The sequence below is a fragment of the Lampris incognitus genome, chromosome 8, assembly GCF_029633865.1.
Source record: "Lampris incognitus isolate fLamInc1 chromosome 8, fLamInc1.hap2, whole genome shotgun sequence".
Classification (NCBI taxonomy): domain Eukaryota; kingdom Metazoa; phylum Chordata; class Actinopteri; order Lampriformes; family Lampridae; genus Lampris; species Lampris incognitus.
This window is the reverse complement of record NC_079218.1, coordinates 8,130,648-8,154,748: the sequence shown is the minus strand read 5'-3', so window position 1 is coordinate 8,154,748 and position 24,101 is coordinate 8,130,648. Positions and strand designations below refer to the sequence as shown.

General features: G+C 49.6%; 1 protein-coding gene across 5 annotated transcripts in view; it reads left to right on the top strand.

Moving 5' to 3' along the window:
• wscd1b (WSC domain containing 1b) overlaps positions 1 to 21,321 on the top strand; it is a 21,885-nt gene extending 564 nt beyond the window's left edge. The window contains exons 1-7 of one of the 5 annotated variants that reach the window (XM_056284820.1): positions 5,869 to 5,980; positions 7,091 to 7,275; positions 15,085 to 15,206; positions 16,698 to 16,887; positions 18,133 to 18,297; positions 18,454 to 18,654; positions 19,825 to 21,321. In XM_056284820.1, the coding sequence (XP_056140795.1) occupies positions 5,922 to 5,980; positions 7,091 to 7,275; positions 15,085 to 15,206; positions 16,698 to 16,887; positions 18,133 to 18,297; positions 18,454 to 18,654; positions 19,825 to 20,177 (1,275 nt within the window). In that variant the 5' untranslated portion in view covers positions 5,869 to 5,921 and the 3' untranslated portion in view covers positions 20,178 to 21,321. Of the gene's footprint in view, positions 1 to 5,868; positions 5,981 to 7,090; positions 7,276 to 15,084; positions 15,207 to 16,697; positions 16,888 to 18,132; positions 18,655 to 19,806 lie in introns of those variants that run through there. The other 4 variants (XM_056284819.1, XM_056284817.1, XM_056284815.1 and 1 more) reach the window with 4 other exon arrangements.
• The last annotated feature ends 2,780 nt before the right edge of the window (positions 21,322 to 24,101 follow it).

The following is a 24,101-nucleotide window of genomic DNA, read 5'->3' as shown; positions in this document are numbered from 1 at the left end:
ATTGCAGTTGTTTTATACTCGCAACAACTTGAGCAAAACCCCCATCTCAGTCTCCTACTCAGGAGACAAGACAAGATGAATCTTATTTACCCCAGAAGGGAAATGAAGTCGCCACAGCAGCCATGAAAGAGTCGACAAACAAACAAACAAAGAGAAAAATAGATGATAAAATGTTCTCCACCTAGATAGCAAAACTGCTGTGGCCCGGAGCCGTCCCACACCCGACACTTTCATCCGGCCCACATACCGCGTGGAATGATGGCACTTGGGCGGTCCGCTCCTGTTTGCCAGATCTGGGCCAGAACCAAGCCACAGCAATTGCCGCATGTGCCACATATTTGCCAAAGGTGGCCATATTTGTTTGTGATATTTGGGCCATATTCACCATTTACCACACGGGCCACTTCAGGGTCACATCCAGATCACATGTTGCCCAGAGCACCGCATCTTTTCCTACATTTGATTTGGCATATATGTGCCATATTTGCTATTATACATGTGGGCCACTTCAGGCTCACATCATTTTGGGTCAGAAGGGCCAGAAGAAGGCCATCAGTGCCGCATCACTGCCTGAAGTGGCCCACCATCCGGATGCTATCTGGGCAAGAACAGAGTACAGTTTATACAAGCTGTGCAGGTATGAGTGTGAGGACAGTATCCAGCAAATGTGCAGGATATGACAGGAGAGTGAAAAAAGTAAACTATACCTGTAACATACCAAAGTATGAACAGTATATTGACATAACATACGGTATACAACAGTAATATGATAAAAATGCACTGCACATCACAGCAATGAGTTAATGCACAGTACAGATGATTATGCATAGAATGTACCGGCGATGTGATCGAACAACTTATTAGTGGAAGTAATTATCTAAGTACCAAGTTAGTGCTGGTTTGCAGGAAGAATGACCAGGCCACTTCTCTTTCTTAGGGTTGTGCATCTGCCCTGCTATCTACTCGACCACCCGCAATTCACCAGGCTGTAGTTTACTTTATGCCAGCAATCAATATCGCCAGTTAAATCGCTCTAGATTAGGATGCTGAAAAGAAACCTCGTCTGCATTGTCCCCAGACAACCCACTCCTCCGCCTGTCCTAAATAAACCCCATCTCACAAAGCATTCTTCCACCGGGGACTGGACAAGGTGAGGGACAAAGATAGTGCTGTGCAAATGGAGCATGGATGAAATAAGAGGACGAGAGAGATCCATTTTGATTTAGGGCCGAAATGCTAATTTGTGTGCTCTATTAGGATATTGCCCGTCATTGTCACAGCTCCCCTTAAACTCGAGGCCGTCGCACCATCCAGATACCAGTAAATCGTAGGAGCGTTTTATACACACAGAGCGGCGGTGGTCATAAATCTCGTGGCTGCCGCTTAACTAATAAAAGCATGGCGCAGCTCGTAATGTAATACTGCGTGTAATTTGATGGCCATACCACTCCAAGACAACTTCCATGTATCATTTATCAAAAATGCAAAACTTGATTTTAAAACTTGTCCATAGAGCTCACCTACGGGTGGTGGGGGGGGGGGGGGGTCCGGGTAGCGTAGCGGCCTATTCCGTCGCCTACCAACACGGGCATCCCGGTTCGAAGTACCCCCGGCTCGGTCGGGCGTCCCTACAGACACAATCGGCCGTGTCTGCAGGTGGGAAGCCGGATGCGGGTATGTGTCCTGGTCGCTGCACTAGCGCCTCTCCTCTGGTCGGTCGGGGCGCCTGTTCAGGGGGGGAGGGGGAACTGGGGGGGGGGGGCAGCGTGATCCTCCCACGCGCTATACGTCCCCCTGGCGAAACTCCTCGCCGTCAGGTGAAAAGAAGCGGCTGGCGACTCCCACATGTATCGGAGGAGGCGTGTGGTAGTCTGCAGCCCTCCCCCGGATCGGTAGAGAGGGGGTGGAGCCAGTGTTGCCAGATTGGGCTACTTGGGGGGGGGGGGGTAAAAATGGTGGGTTCAGGGCTCTGATTGGGGCTATTCAAATCTGGCAACGCCGGGTGGAGCGGCGACCGGGACGGCTCAGAAGAGTGGGGTGGTTAGCCATGTACAACCGGGGAGAAAAGGGGGTGGGGAAATAAAAGGCTCATCTACATACCAGTGGAGACCCCCCCTCCCACACTGTATCAGGGAACCCGTTCGTTTTCGGAGGGCACGGAGACGCCGTCGTCCGCGATCGGCGCTCGGATCTGCAATTACCTATTGTGTCGATGAGAGCGCTATTTGGCCCTGCCTGCAAAATAAGCCCGCCGATTAATTGATTAGACTGTGGTGCCAATGTGCGGCTTTGTTACGACGGATATAAAACACACGCCTCTGCAAAGTCGTACACCGGGGGAGGGCTCTTACAGCCATTAAACCGCCCTGGTATCAGGAACACAGCCGCGGGAAGGGGGGGGCGGGGGGGGGCGGATTTGTGAATCAGAAATGTGCTGATGAAGGTCTGTCGACTGAGACGTCGGTCCCCCCTGGTGAATGAAATATGAGGCGGCATATGCACACAAGTGGATATTTTGTGAAGCACTCCCCCCCCCCCCCACCTTAATTTAATGACACGGATCCGGCGGTAACGCCATCCTACCAGCGAGTTTACGCTGCACATCCTTAACAGGTCCCATTACGCATTCATGAACAGTCATGAATTTAGGACGTTTGGCGCCGTTTCCTCGTATATTAATGTGACAGTTTATGTGTGAGTGCGCCGGGAGTGGAAATTCTCACGGATCAGAGGCGTTGCTCACTGATCCCCCACCCCCCCCACCCCCCCGCAAAATTGGCTAGCGATAAGGCGCGCACAAAAAGTGGTTTTTAGGGAAAATAAAAGAGGCGTTATAAACGTGCGATGTGATAGGATTCATGTAATTCCTCCGCCGCCGGATCACCAGCTAGCTTCGCCGCTGCACTTACACGGCGCCGGTCCTTTCGCTAATCTGTTTGTGTGCTATTTATTTTCAAATTGGAAAACTGATTCCAGATCAGCGCGCGCACACGCTGCTGAAGGCCAACTCATATTCAGCTGCACCCGCGGAAACGTTCCCCTCAGCCCATCCTCATGAGAGCCATCCATCCCGTTCCGTTAGCCGAGCCGCTTACCCGGGGATGCTGGAGCCTATCCCAGCAGTCACTGGGGGACACCCTGGACAGGCCGCCATAATAGGGTCCCCCCCCCCCTTTTCTTTTCTCCCCAATTGTACCTGGCCTGCTCCACCCCCTCTGCCGATCCGGGGAGGGCTGCAGACTACCACATGCCTCCTCCATACATGTGGAGTCGCCAGCCGCTTCTTTTCACCTGACAGTGAGGAGTTTCACCAGGGGGACGTAGCGCGTGGGAGGATCACGCTATTCCCCCCAGTTCCCCCTCCCCACCCTGAACAGGCCCCCCGACCGACCAGAGGAGGCGCTAGTGCAGTGACCAGGACGCGTACCCACAGCCGGCTCCCCGCCCGCAGTCACGGCTAATTGTGTCTGTAGGGACGGCCGACCAAGCCGGGGGGTAACACGGGGATTCGAACTGGCGATCCCTGTGTTGCTAGGCAACATAATACACCGCTACACTACAATAATAGCTTTTTGAAATATGGTACACATCCACACAGCCAGTATACATCATGGTTTTATGTGTGTTAGAAGTATTACTGAGATATTTAAAAGGTTTTAAAAAGCTAAACCACGTCACCTGCCACGCCTTGTGCTTCCCAGACTGGATAATGCTGCTAGCGTGTGGTACGTTTCCCAAATTCCTACCTAACGTGAATCTTTGAACTTCACGTCTTTCTGATTTTTCAGCAATGAGTAAATAAAAACAGGCATTACCGTCACTAATGTAAGCCTACGCTCTCTAGAGTTTAGCACGCGCTCGGCCTGACATGGCCTCAGGAACTTGACTCGGCATTCATAGAAGTCACCATGGCTCTGGGCGTCCGGGCGGCGTGGCAGTCTATTCTGTTGCCTACCAACATGGGGATCGCCGGTTCGAATGCCCGCGTTACCTCCAGCTTAGTCAGGCGTCCCTACGGACACAATCGGCCGTGTCTGCAGGTGGGAAGCCGGATGTGGGTATGTGTCCTGGTCGCTGCACTGGCGCCTCCTCTGGTCGGTCGGGGTGCCTGTTCAGGGTGGGGAGGGGGAACTGGGGGGAATAGTGTGATCCTCCCACGCGCTACGTCCCCCTGGTGAAACTCCTCACCGTCAGGTGAAAAGAAGCGGCTGGCGACTCCACATGTATCGGAGGAGGCACGTGGTAGTCTGCAGCCCTCCCCGGATCGGCAGCGAGGGTGGAGCAGCGACCGGGGTGGCTCGGTAGAGTGGGGTAGTTGGCCAAACATTCAATTGGGGAGAAAAAATGGGGGGAGGGGGGGGGGGAGTCATCACGCCTGATCTCTCAGAGGTGACCCCCATGCACGCCTGTTTAAGAGCCAGCTTTAATCACACAGCCACGCGGTTTGGCGTTTCAGACGTGGTCGCCAGGGCGCAGTTTGGAAATGTGACTCGCTCCTCTCCTCGGTAACCCACGGCTGTTCCGCGGCTTGATGAAGAACACAGCCTCCTTTTCTAGATTACAAGACTTACTTCGGTTAATGCCTCTTTCTGCGAATCATGTTTGCTAAAGCCTTTGGCATTATGCTCCGGCCCCAATCACTGTAAGCCTTATTTAGGGTTATCAGTCACCGGCGGAGGACGAGCTCAGACGGTTGTCTGCAGGGGAACAAGTGGGAGAACGATGAGTCAGCCTTTCCCCAGCATGGGCTGGGGATATTGTAGACTGATTGAATCGAGAACTTGATATGCTGATGCTTGACTTGTTAGAGCTCAGAGAGATTTTACGGTCCATCGCTCGCTTCCATTTTGATGATGCATCTCGCTGCCGCATCCTCACTATCCTACTGGCAGGCAACTCTGGCACCCCATTTCAAACCATTTTTTAATGGAAGTGGGAATTGCAGTGACGTAAATAAATAAATAAAGACGAATACACTGTGTCCGTGAAACCTTTAAGATATTTCTAATGCAACATGAATTCCTTTTTGATAATATAATTTGTAAATACAATACTCTCAGCGAGATTATCTCAGTGCAACACTGTGTCTATCTATACCCCTGTCAACAGCCCCTGTTTACAGTACATAATAGTGTTTATCTGCACATAATGTTGTTATTTACAGTGTTCTCTAATCCCTAAAGACCTTTACTACTGTTGTTTAACCTCCCTTACCCCTGGCCTTGTGGCTGTTGTTGTAATTGTGCACGGTTCGATGCTGATCCGTGTGAGCCAAACCGAGACAAATTCTTTGTATGTGGAAACATATTTGGCTTATAAACCGGATTCAGATTCCAGGGCCTCATTCATGACATTTTCCTTGCACACAAATGCGCTCCCGTACATTCATGGGACATCTAACAGACGGAGGCGGCGCCTGGTGGTTATCTGTAGCTGACGTAACCCTGACATCCGCTGTCTACCTCTTGTAACTAGCAATCGCCGAGGCTTGCAAAGACATCCACGTTAGTTAGTCAGTTGATTTCTAGATTCAGGGGATTACTCGGGTTCTATGTATTCTCAGTGAGACCAACTTAAGGGTCCCACAAGTGGCTAGTATCCATTTTTAGGCAATAAACTTCCTCAGTCTGGATAATGGCGAGTGAAAAACATGGTGGTCATGCAACAAAAAAAAACACTAGAAAAAGGGGATGGCTCCAACTTGTCCACTCAACTCAGACTCGCTATTTGTCGGCCCTCTTTCCGTCATATGCAGCTCAGCTTCACACGTGTAAAAATTCACTTCAAACAAACACTGACAGCAAATGATGCTTAAAGCACAGCAGTAACGGCTGAACTCTCTGCGGCCCTTTTTCTTCTTCTAAGGAACCTACATTGGCTGCTTTCTGCACGATGCCAATGGGCGTGCCCTGGGGGGAACCATGCTGTATGACCTGCGCAAAATGACCAGCTCTCTGTGTCACGACACCTGCTCAGAAAGGTAATGCATTCACAGCAAGGGCCCGCGAATGGACCACAGAGGGCCCGCTGTTTGAGTAAACGCTTTGGACCTCAGTCTTCTGGATGAATGGTTCTTGTGTTCCGACAGAGAGGCAGGTGGCTGGATGACAGTAAAAGATGGAGGGGTAGGGGGTGCGGTGGGGGGGTGGGGGGTTGCGAGAAGGGAGAGGAGCAGGACCGAAGGGCTGAGCTGCCACAGCTGAAAGAAGAAGGAAGGGACGTATGTGTTAAAAAAGCCTCGCGAGGCGGCGATGGCTAATGACTCGGTTGTAAGAAATGTGGAACATTTACTTTTCTGCAGTCGTTTTATGTGTTTTTCTCATTACAGCGGGTCAAGGGGGGCACCTTGATGTATCACTGTAAAATAATTGTGTGCCAGTAGTTGCAATTGTAAATCACTCTTAGGATAAGCTTGGCGGCGGCGGCGGGGGGGGGGGGCTGTGCAAAGCGATCTCAGTGAGAAGAGAATACGGATGCATTATTCCCTTTCATGTTGTAACAGTCAGGAAGTGGCGCTACTGAAAGAGGAAAGTTAGATGCCAGAGGGCAAAAAAAAAGAAAAAAGGACTCAGCCAGACGGAAGAGTCGGCGTTTACATGTCTCAAGTCCACCAAGTCCTCTCCTCCAACCACACATACGGAAAGGAGTCCTAGCTTGTTACCCCAAGGGGCCCATTTATTGAAATGGGCAAAAGAAACAATCCAGGCAATTTATGAGGGAGCCAAAAGGACATGTAAAAAGGTCAGTTTTGATTAGGTCCCCGTCTCTCCCAAGGCGGGAGGATAAAGAGACAGGATGAGAGATGAGTCATAATACCCTTGATATGTGAAGTGCAGGTGGGAGGTGACCTCTCTCCGGCTCGGTTTGGGTGTAAGTTGTGTGCTGCAGACGAGATCCCAACAAATGTGCCAGGGTTTGGACGCCAAATTTAGTGGACATCTAAATTTTAAATGTTAACCGGTGTCCTATGAGATGGATTAGCCCAGAGCCAGTAGCTTCAGGTTGTATATTGCCCCGGGCCAGGCCAGGGAACTCCAGCTAAAAAGCTGTTTGTGTATGTGCGTGTGTGTGTGTGTGTGTGTGTGGTTAGTGGGTACCAGTTCGCAGGTCTGGAATATGGTGCTGAATGCCACTGTGGGAACCGGATCAGCAGCCCGCGGGCTCCAGAGGAGGACTGCAGTCTGATGTGTCGCGGTGAGCGGGGGTCGCCCTGTGGAGGTGTAGGGCGCCTCTCCATATACAAGGTCGAAGAGCAGCTTCCGGGTCACAGGAAATGTGAGTCAATTGTCCTGGGGAAGAGACAGAGAGTTTATCAGTCTAAAACTGTTAGCATCAGATATCATCCAGAGCACTCAATTCATTCTCGGTTGATGAAATACTAATCAGGAATCAGGAACACTTTGTCATGAAATGACATGAAAAGTCGTTTCCCCCGGCCCACAGCAGTGCAGCACAAAGACAAAAAACATACATCCTAAAATTACAAGAACACACATATCAAGGGGGGGGGGATCACTGTCCAAGAGGACGGACGCAGGACGACTGTCGGGCTAGCAGTTAGCTTAGCCTGCCCCGCTTCCGCGTCCTGTCAGACCGCCCTCGGTGTTATTCTAGCAGTTAGCTTAGCCTGCCCCGCTTCCGCGTCCTGTCAGACCGCCCTCGGTGTTTCTTCCTCCGGCTTAGCTCCGGCAGGGCCGTGGTCCCCGGGCCCGCCGGACGCAGCAGACCAGGCTCTCCCAAGCCGATCCAACGCCAGCCCTCCCAGCCAGACACCTTCGACACACCTCCCCACGCTCCACACGACCACACTAAAAACACAGTCAACGCCAGGCGAAGCCGCCACCAGACCGCCCTCGGTGTTATGCTAGCAGTTAGCTTAGCCTGCCCCGCTTTCGCCTCCCGTCGGATCGCGGTCTGACAAACGAAGACGCAGACGTGGACAAAGACACTGCGTGGACGGCACTGGTTGAGGCCGCCGCAAACGCGAGTTCGCGCCGCCATCTTCCCACACCGGAAGCGGAAGTGAAAAACGTTTTTGTAATGTTCTGTGCCCTCTGGCTATGTTAACTTATAACATTAATAAAGCAAGGACGACTTCTCTCGTGCTGGGTGTTTATTCACCGACCGGATTCCGACTGACGTTGTTACGTACATCACGTGACTTTGTTGTGGCGCTACGGAAAGCCGTAAGGGACATTAGCAAATCAAATATTACTAGCAAATATTACATCTCCCTTTTTCTGAAAAGTGCTGCTTTCTCTGCAGAGATACAGACCACGTTGAGCACGTTTATAAACGAATACAATCTTAATAAGAAAGAATATGAAAATGGAACTCTTATATAACTGGACTGCAACAAAGTAGTGTAAAACATTTCCTTCCCTGTCTAAATGTGACACCGTAATAACATTTCATCTTTTTTTTTTTTTTTTTTTTTTTTACATTCATAAGTCAAGGATTTGTCTTGGTTTGACCGTGCGACCTGACCTCGTGGTGTAACCAGGCTGTGTGTCTGGTTGTCGCTGATTGTTCGTGTCTGGAGGTTCAGCATGCTCTTGCTGATGGGCTTGTGTGTTGTTGTTAGCGCTGGTAACAGTCTGCTGTGAAGTGTGTGTGTGCGTAGTGTGAGTGTTCACTCTGCTTTGTCGCAGGTGTTGACGGTTGCGTTGGTAGATCTGACCTTCTTTGGTTTGGATGTGGTAGCTCCTGTCTGTGTTCGCTGGTCTTTCCACAGTTGCAGGTCTCCAGGATCCATCCTCCTGCCGGAAGCGGATTGGTGTGCCTGCGGGCAGGTGGGGCAGAGGTTTGGCTGTTCGGTTGTAGTATGCCTGCTGGCGCTGTTGACATACCTCTCTCCTTTTGTGAACATCCTCCTGACTGGCGATCTGTGGCTGCAGGTGTTTTGCTGTTGATGGGAGAATGGACCGCAGCCTCCGACTCATCAGTAGCTGTGCCGGTGATTTCAGGTTGTCCACCGGTGTGTTGCGATACTCCAGCAAGCTCATGTAGGGGTCTTTGTTCTCAGCTTTGGCTTTGTCCAGGATGCGTTTGGCCGTCTGGACAGTCTTCTCGGAGAGGCCGTTGCTCTGTGGGTAGTGGGGGCTTGTGGTGGTGTGTGAGAAACCCCATGTCTGTGAGAAGTTGCGGAACTCACCAGAGCTGTAGCACGGACCGTTGTCGCTGATGATAGTCTCGGGGATTCCGTGTCGAGCCATTGCTGCTTTCAGCTTCATGATGACGGCAGATGAGGTGCAGCTGTAAAGTCTTTCTAGCTCGAAGAATCTGGAGTAGTAGTCCACAGTGACTATGAAGTCCTGTGAGTTCCATGTGAATAGGTCTGTGCCTATCACTTGCCACGGCCGCTCGGGTATGGCGTGTGACCTCATTGGTTCCTTTGCATTTGCGCTGCGCCGTTCTTGGCATATGCTGCAGTCTGCTACCGCATCCTCGATCTGTTTCCCCATGCCAGGCCAGAACAGTAAGTCTCTTGCTCGGCATTTGCTTTTTTCCACGCCAAGGTGGCTGGCATGGATGCGCTGTATCATGTCCTTGCGAAGCTTTTGGGGGACAATGATTCTCTCACCTTTGAACAGGATACCGTCCATTTCTGAGATTTCTGCTCTGTGGTTCCAGTATTCCTGGATGCTGGGCGGGCACTTTTTCTTTGTGTCTGGCCAGCCAGTGAGTGTGGCTCGTCTGAGTGCGGTGAGCTGTGGATCTTGCGCTGTTTCCTGCTTGATTTCTGTGAGTCTTGTGTCGCTCACAGGGATGTTGCTGAGGACTGTGTGCACTTGGGCCTCCATCCCTTCCTGTAGGTCACTGTCGTGGTGTTCTATTGACTTGCGTGACAGTGTGTCGGCCACCGGTATGTCCTTACCGGGGCGGTGGATGATTTGGATGTCGTATTTTTGGAGCGCCAGGATCATCCGTTGCAGCCGGGGTGGTGCTGCTGCCAGTGGCTTTTTTAGTATTGCCTCCAGAGGCTTGTGGTCTGACTCCACAATCACTTTTCGTCCATACATGTACTCGTGGAACCTCTTGCAGCCGAAGACCACAGCGTAGAGCTCCTTCTCTATCTGTGCGTAGTTTTCTTCAGTGCTGTTGAGTGACTTGGACGCATAGGCAATTGGTTTGCCATCTTGGAGCATGACAGCCCCAAGGCCACTTTTGGATGCATCCACTTGGAGTCGCAGCTCTTTCTGCGGGTCGAAATATGAGAGTACTGGACCTGGGTGCTGTGTAATGAGATTCTTCATCTCTTGGAACGCCTTGTCGTGGACTGCATCCCACACAAACTCACTGTCCTGTTTCAGAAGCTGTCTGAGGGGTGAGTTTATCTGTGAGAGGTGTGGAGCAAATCTGGCGAGGTAGTTGATCATGCCGAGGACTGTCTCCAGCTCTGCTTTGTTCTGTGGGGGTTGCATGTCCTTGACCGCCTTCACCTTGTGTGGGTCTGGTTTGATGCCTTCGTGTGAGAGCGTGTGGCCGAAGTAGCTTACCTCGGACACGCATATGTGACACTTGTCGGGGTTGAGCCTCACCCCTCGCTCCCTTGTGCGCTTCAGCATCGCTCTGAGACGCTGGTCATGTTCCTCTTTAGTCTTGCCGAACACTAGTATATCGTCCACTATGGCCGTCACACCGTCCAATCCTTCATATGTTTCATCCACGCGTCTCTGGAACTCGTCTTGAGCGGACACGATTCCGAATGGCAGTCTGAGGAAACGATACCTGCCAAACACTGTGTTAAATGTCGTCAACATTGAGGATTCAGTGCTCAGTTTGATGGCCCAATAGCCTGACCGCGCGTCTAACACGCTAAAGTACTCAGCTCCAGCAAGCTTTGTGGTGGCGTCCTCCAGCGTGGGGAGGGGGTAGTGAGGTCGTTGTATCACTTTGTTAAGAGCTCTGGGGTCTAAACACACTCTAAGTTTGCCTGTCTTTGGCTTCTCAACAATGACGAGTGCGTTCACCCATTCTGTGGGTTCTGTTACCTTACAGATTATGCCGCCTTTCTCCATGCTGTCAAGCTCGTCCCTCAGTTTGCTGCGTAGGGCGATGGGGATTCTGCGTGGCGGGCAGACGACCGGCGTTGCATCTGGTGTGACGCGGAAGGTGCACTCGCCTGGGAACTCTCCTATTCCTTGGAAAACATCTGCATACTCATCCATTATGCTCTGTGATGTGACATTGTTTTCCTCGCTCACAGCCATCACTATTTTTACCAAGTTTAGGTCACGGCATGTTTTCATTGCCATGACTGGTGGGGCGTTTGTGTCAATGACGTAAAAGTCCAGCATAATTGCATTGTCTCTGTACTTACATTTGAGTTTGCATGTGCCTTTCACGCTCAGCGCGCCTCCTCCATATTCAGTGAGTCTGGGTATTGCTGGTTTCAGTGTCACATTTTTGAACAGCGCCTGGAACAGGTTGGTGGGAATAGTATTGGCCTGTGCCCCAGTGTCTAGTTTAAACTTTACCTTCTGTGGAGGTGTGCCAATTCCAACCTCTACGTAAGCCTGCTCGTTGCTTTTTCCGTTGTTCTCTATTGAGATGCAGTCTATGTACAGCTCTGTCTGTTCTCCCACAGCGGTGCTCTCCACTGTAATGTTGTCGAAGTACAGTTCTTCCTGCTCTCTGTCAGTGGTGTACTCTTCTGGGTTCTCTCCGACGGCATGTACTGTGCCGCGGTAGTACTTTGTCTGTCCCTGGGAGCTAGACTTGCATACTTTAGCAAAATGATTGAGCTTCTTGCATTTAATGCATTGTTTACCCTTAGCTGGGCAAGTGGCTTTAGCGCCGTGTAGCCCTCCACAATAGCTACACGCCCTAGCGGCGGTGCTAACGTTACCCTCCCTTTGTCTGAAGTTAGCGTTAGCTGCTTTGGGTGCGTTCGGTTTGTAAGTCTTTCTGCCTATTGCGTGCACCGTTTCATGTGTGCTGCCCTGGCCCATAGACTTTAGCTGTTGCTTTGCTAGCTCGTGTGAGCGGGCTACATCTATGGCCTTTTCTAGCGTTAGCTCAGCTCCCTGGCTAAGTAGCTTTTCTCTCACTCTGGGTGAGTTGGTGGCAAACACGATGCGGTCCCTGACCATCTCGTCGGCATTTGGGTAGCCACAGTCTTTGACTAGGAGCTTTAGCTCAGTTACAAATCGTTCAAAGGATTCACTCTCTCCCTGCATCTTTTCATGAAATTTATATCTGGCATAAATCGGGTTTGCTTTGGGGGTGATGTACTCAGTGTACTTATCGTAGTACGTTTCTAGCTTCTTGGCTTGTTCTCCGCTGAGTGTCCAAGTGTTGTGCACATCGCGCCCTTTTTCCCCTATCCAGAGCAGGAGGTAGCTGCATTTCTCCTCTTCGTTCTTCCCGCGCAGGGGGCCCGTGAACATTAGCTCCGTTGTTTGCCGAAATCGTCTCCATGCTTCAGGTAAGTTCGCCGATTCCCAGTCCATCCGTGGAGCTGGAACGCCGTACGAATCCATATTGGGTATTTAAACTCCGCTACTCTGACACCATGTAATGATCTGTGCCCTCTGGCTATGTTAACTTATAACATTAATAAAGCAAGGACGACTTCTCTCGTGCTGGGTGTTTATTCACCGACCGGATTCCGACTGACGTTGTTACGTACATCACGTGACTTTGTTGTGGCGCTACGGAAAGCCGTAAGGGACATTAGCAAATCAAATATTACTAGCAAATATTACAGTTTTAACCGCGTTTCGTATTTGCTAAATTTTCGAAGTGGTGTTTGCAACCTTCGCAGCATAACGCTGAAGTAGTAGCTACTGCAAATCATTAATTAAATTTATCAGAATTGAAGCCTTCCTACTCATTAGCTAACATACTGTGACGTAAGAAGACACGCCGGCCGCTGGCTGGCGGGTCTGAGCCTTTAGTCGAGCGGTTAGCGATGTCTCCTGCGGTGCGGGCGACGCGGGTTCGCTTCCCGGCCGCGGCAGTTCCTGTGGTTGCGTTGTCCCCCGAATTCGCTACAGTACTGTGAAACAGGGGCGGATCTACAGGGTGGCAAGGGGTGGCAGCTGCCACCTCTAGGACACAGTCTTGTTGCCACCCCATTTATAAATCAGATAATATGTTTTTAAAGTATATTTTATGTACATGCACGGTGAAGGTCAATGAGACCCGCACCAAACTCATCTCAAACAGAAGTCGCCGATTTAGAATCCCCCTCCCCCTCACAGGCGCGGATCTACAGGGGGGCAACAGGGGTGGCAGCTGCCACCTCTGGGACACAGTCTTGCCACCCCAGGAAAAAATCTCTAGATCCACCACTGCTGTGAAATAATCGTGGGAAGCTGTTTTGCTAACATCAGGAGTACTCAGTCAGGTGTCATGGACAGCAGTGTGTATGCGGGTTTTCTTTCCAGTCCAAGGCTGTGCTAATTTTGCTGATTCAAGCGTCATCAACCAGACCTTTGAGGGCTAATCAGTGATATCAACTGGTGTGGCGTTGTACTAAAGACGAAACATAAATGTGCACAAATATTCCTGCCCTATACACTCCTTGTTGGCCGGATCAAATAATGAATAGGGAGCTGATGGATAGTGTTAAGGAATCATATCATGTGCGAGTGGAAGTATTTGACATTGGCATCAAGTACTGTGATGTATATTTGATGCCAATGATGGTGATGGACAGGTTGACGGACGAGATCAGGCAGGAGTCTCCGTGGACTATGATGTTCGCGGATGACATTGTGATCTGTAGCGAGGGTAGGGAGCAGGCTGAGGAGAGCCTGGGGAGGTGGAGGTATGCACTGGAGAGAATAGGAATGAAAGTCAGTAGGAGCAAGACAGAATACATATGCGTGGATGAGAGGGAGCACAGCGGAATGATGAGGATGCAAGGAGTAGAGGTGATGAAGGTGGATGAGTTTAAATACTTGGGGTCAACTGTTCAAAGTAATGGGGAGTGCGGAGGAGAGGTGAAGAAGAGAGTGCAGGCAGGGTGGAGTGGGTGGAGAACAGTGTCAGGAGTGATTTTTGACAGAAGGGTACCAGCAAGAGTTAAAGGGAAGGTTTACAAGATGGTTGTGAGACCAGCTATGCTATATGGTTTGGAGACGGTGGCACTGACGAAAAGAAAGGAGGTGGCGCTGGAGGGGGCAGAGTTGAAGATGCTAAGATTTTCTTTGGGAGTGATGAAAAAGGACAAGGTATTAGAGGGACAGCTCAGGTTGGACGGTTTGGAGACAAAGCAAGTCAAGTCAAGTTCATTTTATTTGTATAGCCCAATATCACAAATTACAAATTTGCCTCAGTGGGCTTTTCAGCAATACAACATCCTGTCCTTAGACCCTCGCATTGGATAAGGAACAACTCCCACAAAAAAAAAAACCAACCCTTCAACAGGGAGAAAAAATAGGCAGAAACCTCAGGAAGAGCAAGAGAGGAAAGATCTCGCCCCCAAGACCGACAACGTGCGATGGATCTTGTGTGTACACAATTTACAGAATGCAACACTGAAAGAGGATAACGGAAGTATAATGGAATTATAAGATGAATCAAGAATACGATGAGGAGGATTCCAAGCAGTGTCCAGACGCCCCTGGAAAAGCCTAGGGCCCGAGCCACGCCACCATCAACACCATACAGACCTGGCAGGAAGACAGACTACACATGTACACGGGGGAGACTCACATCACAGCATTCACATCCATTAGAAGGCCAAAGAGGAGGTCTATGGATGTGGTGAGGGAGGACATGCAGGGGGCTGGCGTGACAGAGGGAGATGCAGAGGACAGGAAGAGATGGAAACGGATGATCAGCTGTGGCGCCCCCTAACGGGAGCAGCCAAAAAAAGAAGAAGCATCAAATACTGTTATGTGTTGGGACGTGGAATTTGATATGGTAGAAAAACCTTTACTTTTTGATCATTTAAAATATGCAAAATATTTCAAAATGACCTAGCTATTTTCTTCTTAAAGTGATGTCATAAATGTCGTGAATGGTTCTTATTGGTCTATTTCTTTGTCATTTTCTGACCTTTTTTTAAGGAGAAGTTGGGAGTTATGTGATATTTGACGTCCTCGTGAATACTTGTATTTCTCTTTCCAGTCAGAAATGTTCACTACAGCGGCTGCTATAAGATGCCAAAGGCCACAGTCGGCACTTTCCCCATCTACTCCGTTCAAACCAACCTCACCGTACAGTCCTGCATCGAGACCTGCACAGATAAGGTTTGAAATAGCTCTCCGAAATTGGAGATCAGTGTATTCCTCTTCTGATATTCTGTGAAGTTTGTTTCACACATCTCTGTAGAGAACTGGGAGTGTTTTGCTCCCGAGAGAGAAATCTTCATCGCTGTTTCCATTCCCCCGAGATCAGATTATTGCCTGCATTGGGAAACAGATCTCCTTGAAGGCTGCTGACTGTTTAAATTTTTAATGTGTCTTTAATGTGAAGTAGGGTGGTCTTTAGAAATGGGTTCTTCATGCCAGATGCATCTCAACTGGGTCTCTGCCGAAAACTGAAATGGCTGGCATAAATATTGCATGTCATACAGTGTGCCTCCAGTGTGATTGACTCCTACCATGTGTGCAAGCTTCTTCTTTTTTTTTGTCCTCATGTTTGTGTATGTGATCTGTAGTGAGAGTGGGGAGCAGGCTGAGGAGAGCCTGGAGAGGTGGAGGTATGCACTGGAGAGAAGAGGAATGAAAGTCAGTAGGAGTAAGACAGAATTCATATGCGTGAATGAGAGGGAGGACAGTGGAATGGTGAGGATGCAAGGAGTGGAGGTGATGAAGGTGTATGAGTTTAAATACTTGGGGTCAACTGTCCAAAGTAACGGGGAGTGCAGGAGAGAGGTGAAGAAGAGAGTGCAGGCAGGGTGGAGTGGGTGGAGAAGCGTGTCAGGAGTGATGTGTGACAGAAGGGTACCAGCAAGAGTTAAAGGGAAGGTTTACAAGATGGTAGTGAGACCAGCTATGTTATATGGTTTGGAGACAGCGGCACTGACAAAAAGACAGGAGGCGGAGGAGCTGGAGGTGGCAGAGATGAAGATGCTAAGATTTTCATTGGGAGTGATGAAGGAGGACAGGATTAGGAACGAGTATATTAGAGGGACAGCTCAGGTTGGACGGTTTGGAGACAAAGCAAGAGAGGCAAGATTGAGATGGCTTGGACATGTGTGGAGGAGAGATGCTGGGTATATTGGGAGAAGGATGCTGAATATGGAGCTGCCAGGGAAGAGGAGAAGAGGAAGGCCAAAGAGGAGGTGTATGGATGTGGTGAGGGAGGACATGCAGGTGGCTGGTGTGACAGAGGAAGATGCAGAGGACAGGAAGAGATGGAAACGGATGATCAGCTGTGGCGACCCCTAACGGGAGCAGCCGAAAGTAGTAGTAGTAGTAGTAGTAGTAGTAGTAGTAGTAGTAGTAGTAGTAGTAGATGTTTGTGTATCTGAAAGAGTGTATATGCATGTACTTCAGTTTTTTGCAACTCCACACTGCAGTGCCACTTCATGAACTTGTGCAATGAGCATGGAGACCCTCTACGATTTGAGCAACGGCCATAACGGTGAACAAAATTGAAGGATAGAGTCGGGGTGAAAGTCCGACTTCTTGGTTCACTTTGCTGGATTTGTCACCCGTTGATGAAGTGCAACTCCCCCGATATAGGGTAATAAGCGTGAAGAGTGACGGAACTAGATTTGTGATTCTGGTTTGCAGGAGCTCCCGCTGGCTGTGCTGAGGAAGCCCCACTGTTTCTGTACATGGACATCCTCTCTTTTCAGCCTGAGCCAACAACCCCGGGACCTGCCGTGTGTGGGGAACAGAGACCGGAACCTCACCGGTACTGCCGTATCCACAGAACCAACCGACGATGGCTACTATCAGGTGTATCATACACCTGTCCTGGGTGAGACACGCCGGCTATTTTTGCTTTTTAGCTTTGGTGGCAAAATCCGTCATTTGATACGCATCGGTGCCTTTAACCGAAACAAAGGTGAATTCGTGGAAGACGTTCGCCATGTTAGATTCAGTGGAAGCGGGGGTGTCCGGGTACCGTAGTGTTTTATTCCGTTGCCTATCAACACGGGGATCGCCGCCGGTTCGAAACCCCGTGTTACCTCCAGCTTCCCTACAGACACAATTGGCCGTGTCTGCGGGTGGGAAGCCGGATGTGGGTATGTGTCCTGGTCGCTGCACTGGCGCCTCCTCTGGTCGGTCAGGGCGCCTGTTCGGGGGGGGGGGAGGAACTGGGGGGAATAACGTGATCCTCCCACACGCTACATCCCCCAGGTGAAACTCCTCACTGTCAGGTGAAAAGAAGCGGCTGGCGACTCCACGTGTATGGGAGGAGGCATGTGGTAGTCTGCAGCCCTCCCCGGGTCGGCAGCAGGGGGTGGAGCAGTGACCGGGATGGCTCGGAAGAGTGGGGTAATTGGCCGGGTACAATTGGGGAGGAAAGGGGGGGGGGAAGAGAAGATTCAGCACCTCTTATAGTGATCAGCTGATTATACTGATCAATACTAATGCTGTTTCGGTATGGTGATCAAACATTCCGTCTAAAGTGATCATTTTGGGTCCTTCATTCAAGCTCTCTTGAAACCAAAGTAACTCCGGAAATCTGGTACTAAAAATTTATTTATTTATTTATTTATTTATTTGTGCTTACCGCAGTGAAGTTGAACGACACCACCTCCGCTCCAGTAATCCACAAATCCACCTCTGAAATAACCGGACCACCTAAAGGGGCATAAAGGCAGACATTCATCTTTAGGCTTAGGTCTTCAGTCGTCAAAAAAATGCACGTTAGGCAACCCTGGGCCATGTTCCTGCAGCCTACCGTCCATTTTGAAATCCCTGTTTGACGCAGCAGATATTATATATATATATCACAGTACAATAGCGGACGGTAGGCCGCTGTCTCTTAGTCGACTAAATCCAGTAAGAGGGAGAAGTTGTCGATCGCATTACATTCTGTTTATTTAATAAGTGTCTGCATGCCAATTAGATGGTCACCTAGCAACAAAAGAAAAGGGAAAAACAAGCAAGCTGGACTTCGTGATGACAACCTGGCAGATAGCGTCACTATAAGCGGTCTCCATTGTAAAAGCTTTTACAAAGTAAACTGACTAATTCCGGTCTCCGCCCTCTGTAGACTCCAGATGCAAAGAGAGGATGTTTTTGCCCCAGAGGTCCGACCCTCTGGTGGCTCTCTCCAGTTTTCCTGGTGCAGGAAACACCTGGGTACGCCACCTCATCGAACTCGTGACGGGCTGCTACACTGGCAGCTTCTACTTTGATGGGACGCTGTACAACAGAGGTGGGAAAGGCAGGACACAGTGTTCAACCCGTGTTTCAGTGGCTGTTGTGCGATGTATTGGCTTACTAATGACCCTTATCCATCCATCCACGCATCCGTCCGTCCGTCCGTCCATCCATCCATCCACCCATCCATCCATTCTGGATGCATCCAAAGGCTTCAAAGGAGAGAAGGACTACTGGAAAAGTGGACGCAGCATCTGTGTGAAGACACATGAGAGCGGCCAGAAAGAGATCGAGATGTTTGACGCCGCCATCTTGCTTATCCGGAACCCTTACCGGTCCCTCATGGCTGAATTTAACCGCAAGTGTGCTGGACACTTGGGCCACGCCACGGATGCACAGTGGAAGAGCAAAGGTAAAACCCAAGCAGGAACAGGTATTGGCCTGATGGAGAGAGTACCTTATTTTAGACGTCATCTCCAACCTTATACTGATGTGAAAGAACAATGACACACAGCGGGGGTTTGTTTATGATGATAATGACTACATCTGTGACGCTTTCTGCTACAACAAATTATCCATAATATGATTAAGGAATCCATTAAAGGGGGAAGTTCACCCATGAATCAAAAACACACGTTTTTCCTCTTACCTGTAGTGTTATTTATAGACTTTGATCATTTTGGTGTGAGTTGGCGGCACGGTGGCGCAGGGGTTAGCGCGGTCGCCTCACAGCAAGAAGGTCCTGGGTTCGAGCCCCGGGGTAGTCCAGCCTTGGGGGTCGTCCCGGGTCGTCCTCTGTGTGGAGTTTACATGTTCTCCCCGTGTCTGTGTGGGTTTCCTCCGGGGGCTCCGGTTTCCTCCCACAGTCCAAAGACATGTAGGTCAGGTGACTCGGCCGTACTAAATTGGCCCTAGGTGTGAATGTGTGTAAGTTGGCCCTGTGTGAAGACCTGGTGACCTGTCCAGGGTGTCTCCCCGCCTGCCGCCCAATGACTGCTGGGATAGGCTCCAGCATCCCTGAGACCCTGACAGCAGGATAAGCGGTTCAGATAATGGATGGATGGATGGATGGATGGTGTGAGTTGCCGGGTTTTGGAGACGCCAGCTTCTCTTGAATACAGTGTAACTGGACGGCACTCGGCTTGTGTCGCTCAAAGCACCAAAAGAATACATTTGGAAAACTCTACAGCAGTGTCTCTTTCGAGAAATCACGACCCTGTTCCTCAAGCTATGATCCGCAGACCTTGTTGTCAGCAGTTTGGTGTAGGTGTAGTTCGGTCTAAGAAAACAGTTCCTGCGTGAACTTCTTCGAAACTGCGGAAGTGTTGTAAGGGTCTTGATACGATGCATGTTCTGCCTGAAATGTGTTCTTCAATGTAGTTGACATATGAATGGAAAATATGAATGAGACACATAAGAGATTGCTGGACAGAAATAGTTGACATGTCAATCAATACATCTGTCATATATGTATTCAGAATTTATTCTGATCTTGTGTGATCTTGATCTGCTTGTTTGAAACGTCCTCTGTGAAAAGTAAGATAATCCTCTCCAACCCTAATAGCTACTCTCCTCGTTGCAGAATGGCCGGATTTCGTTGCCAGCTACGCCCCCTGGTGGGCATCCCACGCTTTGAGCTGGCTGAAGTTTGGGCGTCGTCTGCTGGTGGTGCACTACGAGGAGCTGCAGAAAGCTCTCTTTCCCCAACTCCGCCGCATCACCTCCTTCCTGAATGTAACCGTGACCGAGGAGAGGCTGCTGTGTGCTCAGACCAACCAGGACGGACATTTCAAGCGCTTGGGGTCCCAGCGGCCCTCCTTCCACCCCTTCACTCCCGATATGAGGAGGATGATCGACTCCTTCATTCACACTGTGGACCAGGCGTTGAAGGGCAGGAATATCAGTGGACTTCCACAAGAGTATCTACCCAGATGATATTATCAGAAGGTTATCGTCCAAAGCCCTGAGGAGGGAATGGGCCGAGAGGCTTGGGAAGGCTTGGAGGGTTGGGAAGGAGAAGACGGCCCACCACCGACTGTTCTGTACAATGAAGCGTAGACGGGCTGTTCAGCACATTATCTCTCAGTGCAGAGCACACTGCCAGCATGTCAGCAGAGTTTGTTGGTGACTGGTCTTACAAGCTGCTGTTACGAGGACAGTCTCATATCTGCCAAACCCACTGTGAATGGCTTGAAGTCGCGGAAGTACAAATGGGAACAATTGGCTTTTGAACGATGTGGGCAGCTATCGAAGATCCCAATTAAAGTTGTGGCGGAAGCAGAAGAAAGCTCACGCTGTACTAGAAGAGGACTGGACATGTCTTTGTCTCGTGGAGAGGCAGAATCTAGCCAAGTGCCTGACTGCACTGAGTCTGTATTAGTTTGAGGTGACCCATTTATGCTGAGCTGATCACTTTTGTGAGAGTCTAATTCTATTTTTGGTAAACCGTTTACTTTGTTGTGCACACCCCTGTCGCTCAAACATTAACGCCGGCCCATGACACCGCGTCACTTTCGCAACTAGGGGTCAACATTTAGAAATACTGCGTATACAAAGGAGTAACTGCAACAACGTGAACCAGATCCTATTGTAGTGTGTGCAATATCGCATCTCCAGCAAGCATTCCCTGCTTTGCATAACGGCAAGGGCAAAAATGCCTCTATGTCGGGGCTAATTTGAGCCCCCGTATCAGCGGTCGACTGTGTGTAATTGGAGAAATATGTGATAAACAAATTCTACAGGAATTTCAGCTCTGCTTTAAACTGAATTCCATCAAACGACCTCATCTGTTGTGCAATTTGTGTTTTGGAAATTGACTTTTGTTTGGTCGCAGACCGAGTTGGAATTGAGGTTATTTGGGCTCAGTTCTTACACAGTAGCATCAATTCAGACGGTTTCTAAGCCCACGGAGCCAATGTCACGTATTAGCGCTGTTTCCGACTGTTGTCTTTCGCTGTTACACATATTCTAGCTTCAGATAACTCTAACTAACCCTAACCCTGTAATGATGATGATGATAATTATTATTATTATTATTATAAATAAGTCAGCTACTGCTTGTGAGAATATTGATGCAATACAACAGACATTTTTCAATTATTCATATCCTGTATTTGGTCTGGTTTTTACAAATCCTTGGAAAAGGTTAATTAAGTAAACTACTTGTCTTAATGCATACTCAGTAATGCAGGTAAGAAAATCCTAGAAGGCTGAACCAGTTCGCCTGGACACGGCGTTTAGAGAGAAACGTTTCATCACTCATCTAAGTGGCCTCTTCAGTCTCAGCTGACTGCAGGTATGCCCACCCTTATGAACAATACAGCGGCATAACGACCCCAACTAATGATCAGGGGAATGGTTGTAATCATGATTGCAACTATTCCCCAATCCTCTGTGAATAGCACACGTGGCCATTGAAACTCAGCAATTTGCATATGAAACTGATTGTTGGTTTCGGTCGTTATGCCACTGTGTTGTTTTGTTTTCTCCCCAATTGTATCCAGCCAATCACCCTACTCTTCCGAGCCGTCCCGGTCGCTGCTCCACCCTCTCTGCCGATCTGGGGAGGGCTGCACCCAGATAGCATCTGGATGTGGGCCACTTCAGGCAATGATTGCGGCACTGGTGGCCTTCTTCTGACAAAATGGATGTGAGCCTAAAGTGGCCCACATGTGTAACAGCAAATATGGCCCAAATACGCCAAATCAGATGTGGACCTTTTGTGGCAAAGACGCGGTGCTCTGGGCAACATGTAATCTGGATGTGACCCTGAAGTGGCCCGTGTGGTAAATGGTGAATATGGCCCAAATATCACAAAACAAATATGGGCCACCCTTGGCAAATATGTGGCACATGCAGCATTGCTATGGCTTGGTTCTGGCCCAGATTTGGCAAACAGGAGCAGACCACCCATATGCCATCATTCCACGTGGTATGTGGGCCTGATGAAAGTGTTGGGTTTGGGACGGGTCCGGGCCACAGCCATTGTGCTATCTGGGAGTGCAGCGACCAGGACACATACCCACACCCGGCTTCCCGCCCGCAGACACGGCCACAGACACGTGTCTGTAGGGACGCCCAACCAAGCCGGAGGCAACACAGGGACTCGAACCGGCGATCCCCGTGTTGGTAGGCAACGGAACAGACCGCTACACTACCTGGATGTGCCGCTGCATTGTTTATAAGGGTGGGGGTACCTGCAGTCAGCTGAGACTGAAGAGGTCACTTAGATGGTGGTGTCAATAAAGGTGTCCAGATGGCAGGGTTTAGGAGCAGGTGGCACCACTGACGCCTGTATCGTGTGGTTAGACCAGAGAAAACTCACATATGAATTAAATAATAATAGAATAATAATGGAATAATGAAATAATAATAATGACATTTGGAATGCTTAATTCCTCTACAAGAAATTTCACTGTTCAAATATTTGTAATCAGAATCAAAATATCAGCATTATTACCCGCATGGTTACAAACCATGGATTTCAACACTGGGGGGCAAAGCGAAGGCATGTATGGGCAAATAGGTCAGGGGTCTGGGGGTCAAATTCAAGGTAAAAAAAATGAGACATTTTTACAAGTTTTCAAGCTTTAGCTTTAAAGAACATCCCCCCAGTGATATAAGAGTAACATTTCATAAAATCTAGTGATTTTATTTTTAATTACCAATTCATAAAAAAACACCTTTTCCTGTTGACAAAGGGAAATCAGTTGATTACAGATGACATCATATGAGGATGTAACAGTCATCTCTGTAACCAGTTTCATAAATGAGTCTACAGGTCAAACGGGCTTTACGTTCACATTGCCCCACCAACCACAGAAAGGTGCAGTAATGCTCCCCACTTTCATGTAGCCCCCACCTTCATGTAGCTCCCAACCTTCATGTGGCCCCAACCTTCATGTAGCTCCCAACCTTCAAGTAGCCCCAACCTTCATGTAGCCCCCACCTTCATGTAGCTCCAACCTTCATGTGGCCCCAACCTTCATGTAGCCCCCACCTTCATGTAGCTCCAACCTTCATGTGGCCCCAACCTTCATGTAGCTCCCAACCTTCATGTGGCCCCCACCTTCATGTAGCTCCCAACCTTCATATAGCTCCCAACCTTCATGTAGCCCCAACCTTCATGTAGCCTCAACGTTCATGTAGCTCCCAACCTTCATGTAGCCCCAACCTTCATGTAGCTCCCAACCTCCAAGTAGCCCCTACCTTCATGTAGCCCCAACCTGCATGTAGCCTCAACCTTCATGTAGCTCCCAACCTTCATGTGGCCCCAACCTTCATGTAGCTCCCAACCTTCATGTGGCCCCAACCTTCATGTAGCTCCCAACCTTCATGTAGCCCCAACCTTCATGTGGCCCCAACCTTCATGTAGCTCCCAACCTTCATGTGGCCCCAACCTTCATGTAGCTCCCAACCTTCATGTGGCCCCAACCTTCATGTAGCCCCAACCTTCATGTAGCTCCCAACCTTCACGTAAGCCCCAACCTTCATGTAGCCCCAACCTTCATGTAGCTCCCAACCTTCATATAGCTCCCAACCTTCACGTAAGCCCCTACCTTCATGTAGCCCCAACCTGCATGTAGCCCCAACCTTCATGTAGCCCCAACCTTCATGTAGCCCTCACCTTCATGTTGCCCCAACCTTCAGGTAGCCCCAACCTTCATGTAGCCTCAACCTTCAAGTAGCCCCCACCTTCATGTAGCCCCCACCTTCATGTAGCTCCCAACCTTCATGTAGCCTATTCTAATTGATGGTAGATGAAAATAATTATCACTCATGAGAATGAATGATAGTAACTGTGTCAGATGGAAAAACAAATACAATCAATAGCCAAAGTATACAGGTCATAATTTGATC